This window comes from Vicia villosa, linkage group LG5, assembly GCF_029867415.1.
Source record: "Vicia villosa cultivar HV-30 ecotype Madison, WI linkage group LG5, Vvil1.0, whole genome shotgun sequence".
In the NCBI taxonomy this organism is placed as follows: domain Eukaryota; kingdom Viridiplantae; phylum Streptophyta; class Magnoliopsida; order Fabales; family Fabaceae; genus Vicia; species Vicia villosa.
This window is the reverse complement of record NC_081184.1, coordinates 31,820,173-31,827,285: the sequence shown is the minus strand read 5'-3', so window position 1 is coordinate 31,827,285 and position 7,113 is coordinate 31,820,173. Positions and strand designations below refer to the sequence as shown.

The window sequence follows — 7,113 nt, the reverse complement described above, 5'->3', positions numbered from 1 at the left end:
TACAATTAGTAAAGAGTGTTATGTTTGCAATTGCAAACTACTGGCTGCAAATATTTCCCCTCCCCAAAAAGATAATCCATCACATTGAGGGGATGTGCCGTAGATTCTTGTGGACAGGCAAGGAAAATGCTAAGAAGACATGCCCTATCTCATGGGATTAAATATGTACAACCGTGGCTAAAGGAGGTCTGAATGTTATAGGACTAGGCAATTGGAACAGAGCTACCTTAGGGAAAATGCTCTGGAACATTTACACCAAGAAGGACAGGTTATGGATCCAATGGGTGCATCATTATTATCTGCACAGGGTCAGCTTCACTGAATTTCTGCCAAAGGTCACAGCCTCGTGGACTATAAAGGCTATCTTTAAACACAAGGAAGCCATAATGCAGACTGAGGCATGGGAATCGGCTTGTGCGAATGGGAGATATGTAACAGGGGCTATGTACAAGGAAGTGAATGGTTCCAGACCCAATGTCTCATGGAAAAATCTGTTGAGGGGCAATTGGGCAAGACCAAGAGCAATGTTTGTATTATGGTTGGCTTGCCATAATAGACTTAACAAAAAAGATAGAGTGGAAAGGTATGGCATTGTAACTGATGGAAAATGTTCCTTTTGTGATGCGAATGAAACCTGTGATCACCTGCTGTTCCAGTGCAAGGTTACTGGGGGGATCTGGAAACAAATGCTTGAATGGCAGAGAGAAGATCATACACCGCAGAATTGGGAGGCAGAGTTGAAGTGGATCCTTATGGCTGGCAAAGGCAAGAGCCAAAGAGCGAAATTGATGCGGTTATGTGCTGCTGAAACGGTATACTACATATGGATGGCTAGGAACATGAGAGTGTTTCAACAAGAACATGGGCCGGAGCTTAACATGTTGGATATTGTAGAGGTCATCAAGGAAAGACTGACTTTAGATAACAAACTCAGGACCTATTGTAGTACCCTATAAGTTTTGTATGTCTGTTTTGTGACTTTGTAGCTTGGATCCCTTGTGGATCAGCATGTACCTCATTGTTTTTTTGGAAATATAATTCTTAAATTGCTCCAAAAAAAAAAATATTTGTAATATATTTTTGTATTACTAATAACATTGTATAAAAATAAGATTAACATATTTTTTTATAAATTAAAATTTTGATTTAATTTGTTATTGCCATCTAATTAGAAAGGTTCGGGTCAATTTTGGTTATTACTAGATATCATTGGATAACAAAAAGTGGACAAAACCAAGAGTGGATAAAAAAAATCAGTCAATTAATATACTTGATATATTTGAATTGATATAATCGGTTATTACTTTCCATATTCCATTTTAAATTGATAAAGAATCTATTATTTATTTTAAATGTCTTGGAATGCATACAGTCAGCGAATAATAGCTATAATCTTTTTCGGAGAATGTAGAGAAATAATAGGCTATTAATTCCAACTATATATACATTAAGTAATTTATTTAAAGATAAAAATATTTAATGATTTATATATAATTAATTAATATAATTATATAAATCAAAATTAAAAAACAAACAATATAAATAATGGATCGAAATTACTATATTAAATAAACATAACTTATTCGTATATTACATTAAATTGAAAATAAATAGTGAAATTAAATAAATAAAAATTTGTAATGCCTAATAATACATTTCAACTCTGTACTTGAAATATTTTACATAAAACAGTTCAATAATGTAAAGTCTTAATTTAATATATAATAGTAAGATGGGATAAAGGCAATAGTCCACTTTTACACATTATGAAAATAATAATATGCAGCCTATTAGCTCTGGCTCAGTGTGAAGCAATAATAATATATAGCTTATGCTAACAACCAACAATAAAAAGGGGTAGAACTAACTTGAATTCAATTTACAAACCAAACAAATTGTTTGTAAGGACTTCAAAACGAATTGAAGTCATTATCAATAAGAATAAACCTTCAGTTATGCCCAACCTTTTCATAATAACTTCCAGATCTGCATCAACAAAAATAAAGCACAACTTTCAAATTCTATACTTAAACAAAAATCAAAGCAACGAAAAATCAACATCAACAGAGTGTTAATGAGATACGCTGCTGTCATACCCCAATTTTTGACCTAAGATACCACCTCATATCATAGCATATGCATCATTTGCATCTCTAACAAATTGTATAGCCTGTGTTTGTTACTTGTGACTCAGCAGGATTAAATCAGGAAATCACTCATCAGTACAAGTAATGATTAATTAAGGTCTTGTTCTCCCTTCATCTCAAATGAATTATCTGCATCAACAATCAACATATGGTCCTCAGAGATTCATTTCAACAAACTTAACAGCTTTGAGTCGACTGAATTAGGGTTTTGACTGAAGATAGCACACCCCTGACTTTTTGCTCAGGATTTGACCTAATGACTTGGGACATGACCTCAGGACCCCAAGTGCATTATTTTGACCTAATCCATTGGCTCAGAACATCTCCTACACAAAGATTGATCAGACAAATCCTCAGATCAGGGTTTTGAACTATCAGGGACTGAAATCAGGGATCATATTTGGGAAACCCTAAAAATCCCCAGGGAGTCAATCAAAGGTTTCAATCATCCTCAAATAATCCCTATGACAATATCCAATGGAAATTGCATCTCAATTCAAGACCTACAGTCATCAATCTCATCAGGTCGACAATTAGGGTTTTTGACCTAATTCACTGAACAACTGACTTTTTAATCAGGACATGGTGCCACAACTCAAAACATGGCTCAATATCCTCTAATGCTTCAATATGATCCATTCATACCACTCATTTGGTGAGGATAGCCTGTTTCATTTGAAATCTCCAGCAACGCGATTCGTCTGAAAAAGTCAACTGTACAAGAACACCTTTGACTTTTGGGGAATTTTGGTCAACCATGACTTTTGAAGTTTTGAATCATCAATATATGATATGAGAAGTCATTTTATCAAGGAAAATCAAGAAAATCAATCAAGAATCAAAAGTCAAAAATTTGACTTTTCATACTTAGAAAATTTTTCTAAGTGTTTTTCATGGTTTTTTCCAAACTTTGGAAGGGAATTTCTCAAAATTTCACCTACAAACTGAAAAAAACTTCCAACATGAAAGTTGTAGATTTTGATCCAATAAACAACTTTGACACATATAATTTTTTTCCATAAGATCAACCATTTAAGAGATATGGAGCTTCAAAGTTGATACTTTTTGAAAACTTCACTTAAAACTTCATTTTTCTCAAAGTTCATGGATCTTTTTCACCCATTTCCTTAAAGAGTTTGAAGAAACTTTCAACTAGGCTTTTGAAGTATGTAACATGAGCTTTCCAAAATGTCAAAGAGCATGAAAAAATATGGAGTGTAGCTATGGTTTTGAATTTTGACATTAGTGACCATTTCACTTGAAATTTCAAGCCATTTTTGCAAAGTTATGAACCAATTTGCCAAATAATGCAAGTAATGATACACCAAAGCAATGATTGAAGATATTTTTCTGATTTGAGACAGATGGGAAAGAGATAAGAAGCATAGCCAATTTTAACCATGGTTTAGTAACTTTAACCATATGCATTTAATGGTAAGATTCCTTTCTATCCTTTAAGTGCCAAATCACCAAAGAAGAAGCAAGTTGCAAAGCTCTGAGTTCAGAATGTTTGGCCTATAAATAGAGGTGCAAATCACTCTTCAATTCACACCAAAACCTCACAAAGCATAGGTTTTCTCTTTCTTTCTTGAATTGCAAGTTTCATGTTTCAAAGTGAGGTAGAAATCCCAACCTCCAAATCCTTGAAGCTATGGCCAAAGTGATGATTCTAGCAAACCATAAACATCATATGGGATGTGTTTGAATCACTCATGCACCCAAAAACACCTCAAAACTCAGAATCATCATCTCACCTCCAAATATGCATAACCTAAGCCTTATCATGCCAAAATCAATTCCAGGTCATTTCTATCCAAACTAACACTTCAAACACCATCCATATACTTCATATGAACTATCCAAACACTCATCATCAACCTGAAACATCAGAATCATCAAGCTCGATTCTCACTTGCTCCTACTGCAGATCGGGTTCCACCAACTGATCCAGATGTTTTCAATCCACTCCAAGCATCCAGACACCTTCCATATGGTCCATTGAAGCTATCCAGATCATCAAACAACTTCTGTAACACCTCTACTGCAGAATTCGATTCCCAGTTTGGCCGTTTTTGAAGGTAAGTCACTTGAACTTCAAACTCATATTTGCACGCATCATAAATGAAATATTGCTTTGCCATCATGTTTCTGCATACATATGGATCATTAACCCTCAATCAATTGCATCATAACTTGCACATACACGATTTCAGATTGAATCATAGAATTAGGGTTCTTCGTGTTCATCAGAAAATTAACCATCTTAGAGCAAAAATAAATGAAATTAAATGGTACCATCATGTTCCTGGTGAAAAATCGAGCAAGATAGGCTATTCACTTGATCAAAACAACACAGTTTTAGAGATTTTCAAATTTCAGTTGGGATTGTGTACTTGGCGCGTTTTTTGGTTCAGAAATTTCAAATATCAATTTCAAAATATAATTAAACGAACGCGTATGTTTAACAAGCCACAAGCGTGGCTCAGTTGGTCCATGTTTTGGTCTGCAAGCGTGGGTGCGTGGGTTCAAACCCTTGTGGAGACAAAACCAATTTTTTAGCACCTATTTTCTTTCATTTTCTTCACAACTTTAACATTTAATTTAACCAATCAAATTAATTTATTTTCTCTTCATTTTTTACACACCTCTTATTTAATATACATATTTTGACAATATCAAAAAAAAATCACAAAAAAAGATTTATTTAATGTGTTTTTAATTAGGTTTAAAATGATACATTTTAAGTGTTTTTAAATACTTTAAATATTGTTTTTCATTTAATTTTCAAACCTAATCACTTGTAAATACTTTTTTGATCAAACCCTAATCACTTAGGTCTTAATTAAACATTAAAACTTGTTTTAAACTTAATTAAGTTGACTTTTGTCAAATTCAAATCGTTTTAAAGCGAGCGACCGCGATTCTTTTCAAAAGCGATAAACCATTTCTTTTTAAAATTATTGATTAAACCTTTTTAATTGATCAAATGATTTTCAAAATGAAGTGGGGCCTCTCGAATATTAGAGAGTATAAGACCCACTCTTTTCCTTCCTTTTACAGTTTTTCTTTGTACAGAAAACCTTTTTCAAAACAATACTTTTCAAACTGTTTTTCAAAACAATAAATCTCACATCTTTTTTTCAAAACCATCCACCCTGTTTTATGAAAATAAAACAGGGGCCTCTCGAATATTAGAGAGTGTAAGTCCCATTTCTTTTCTTTTTTGTACAGTTTTCAAAACAATAAAACTTCAAAGAAACTTCAAAACTTTTCAATATACCATGGGCCTCCATGTAGGTATAAGTCCCGAGCCCTTTCGTACATACCCATTCCAGTACATGAAATTAGGTATTTCATTGTACGCCTTTTGTACATATCTCAATCAATCTGTTTTTTTTACTTTAACAAACCAAAAATGAAGGTTTTTCTTTAAATCTTCCCAAAAATACCATGGGCCTCCATGTAGGTATAAGTCCCAAGCCCTTTTTGTAAATACCTGTTTACATAGCTTTGAATAAATTCAAGTGGACCTCTCCTCGAGTATGAGTCCCGAGCCCCTATATATACAAATGGAGCATGCTTACAGGTATATTTCCTTCATAAACTCCATTATATACACACACTCTGTCATATATAACTGTTCATATTTGTTCATGTACTTGTTCATGTTTGTTTGTACTTGTTCATACTTGTGATTGTGTTATATGCTTATTCAACTTAGTACAACACTAGGTTCCCCATAGCCTCCTATTGGGCTTTGTGCAAAGAATCTCCACTAGTTTAGGTTAGGACATAGAGTATGGTTTCCCGGTGAAATCGCTCTAAGAGCTCAAACCAACTATACCATGCCTCCCCTTGGGCTTTGTACAAACGAGAGACCCTCCCATAGCCTCCTCTTGGGCTTACAATGCAAGGACCCTGGATTGTCCCTCCCATAGCCTCCTCTTGGGCTTACAATGCAAGGACCCTCGGATAGCCTCCTCTTGGGCTTCGTACAAGGACCCACGGGCTTCTTATAAGCATCCCCAATATCCAAATCAAATACCCAAGGAGATTAGACATTTTTCATCTCTATGCTAGGAGTATCTCTTTTATATCATCACAAACAATCAATCAATCAATCAATCAAACTTTTTTGCCACAAGGCTGGCTGATCAATCAAACTGTTTTACCACCGTACTGGATGATTAATCAAAGTTTTTGTCACAAGGCTGACTTCATTGAAACTTTTGCTACGAGGCTGGCTGATTAATCAAAGTTTTTGTCACAAGGCTGACTTCATTGAAACTTTTGCCACAAGGCTGGTTAAACAAAAACATCTTTATCATTCTAAGCACCCTAAGTGGCATGGCCCCGGGCTTATAATGAAAAGATTTTCCAACAAAAAACAAACAGATGTATGTGATGATATAGATTAGATACATCTAGCATTTAGACGACATTTGTCTATTTTCCTTTGCTTCCACTAGCATAAGTGGGAACTACGATTGCTCTGACTTTCTCAACATCCCTTTGAGAATACGTAGGCACAAGGTCGATCCTTGGCGAGCAAAACAAAACAAAACAAAAAAAACCATTCAAACCTTAGCACCCGTAGACCCCGAGCTACAGATGCTCTGATTCCCTCTAAGGGATATGTATGCAGAGGATCGCGATGATCTTTGCGAGCATAATCAAACAAACACCTTAGGTCCCACCTATTTCACAACAGAACCTTCACCGTAGCATAGAATAAAAAACAATAAAGAACCCTGTAGAGTACTACAGATACGTTGGGTGCTAATACCTTCCCTTCGTATAACCAACCCTCTTACCCAAGATCTCCCCCCACTTTTAGGTTATTGCAGCTTTTTTCCTTTTCCTCCTTTGGAAATAATAAAAAGTTTGGTCGGTACAAAAGAAAAATCATTTTTTGAGCACTCGAGCCCAAAGAAGGCATCAGGTGTCTCATCCCACAAAAAAGAGG

At 34.9% G+C, this 7,113-nt stretch overlaps 1 protein-coding gene across 1 annotated transcript; it reads left to right on the top strand.

The window, feature by feature from the left end:
• Positions 1–386: 386 nt before the first annotated feature.
• LOC131604461 (uncharacterized) lies at positions 387–956 on the top strand. The gene has a single exon (XM_058876897.1). The coding sequence runs from the start codon at positions 387–389 to the stop codon at positions 954–956; it is 570 nt and encodes a 189-aa protein (XP_058732880.1).
• The last annotated feature ends 6,157 nt before the right edge of the window (positions 957–7,113 follow it).

Coding starts and splice junctions, on each gene's coding strand:
- LOC131604461 (XM_058876897.1), top strand. CDS start 387: ATGCAGACTGAGGCATGGGAATCGGCTTGTGCGAATGGGAGATATGTA.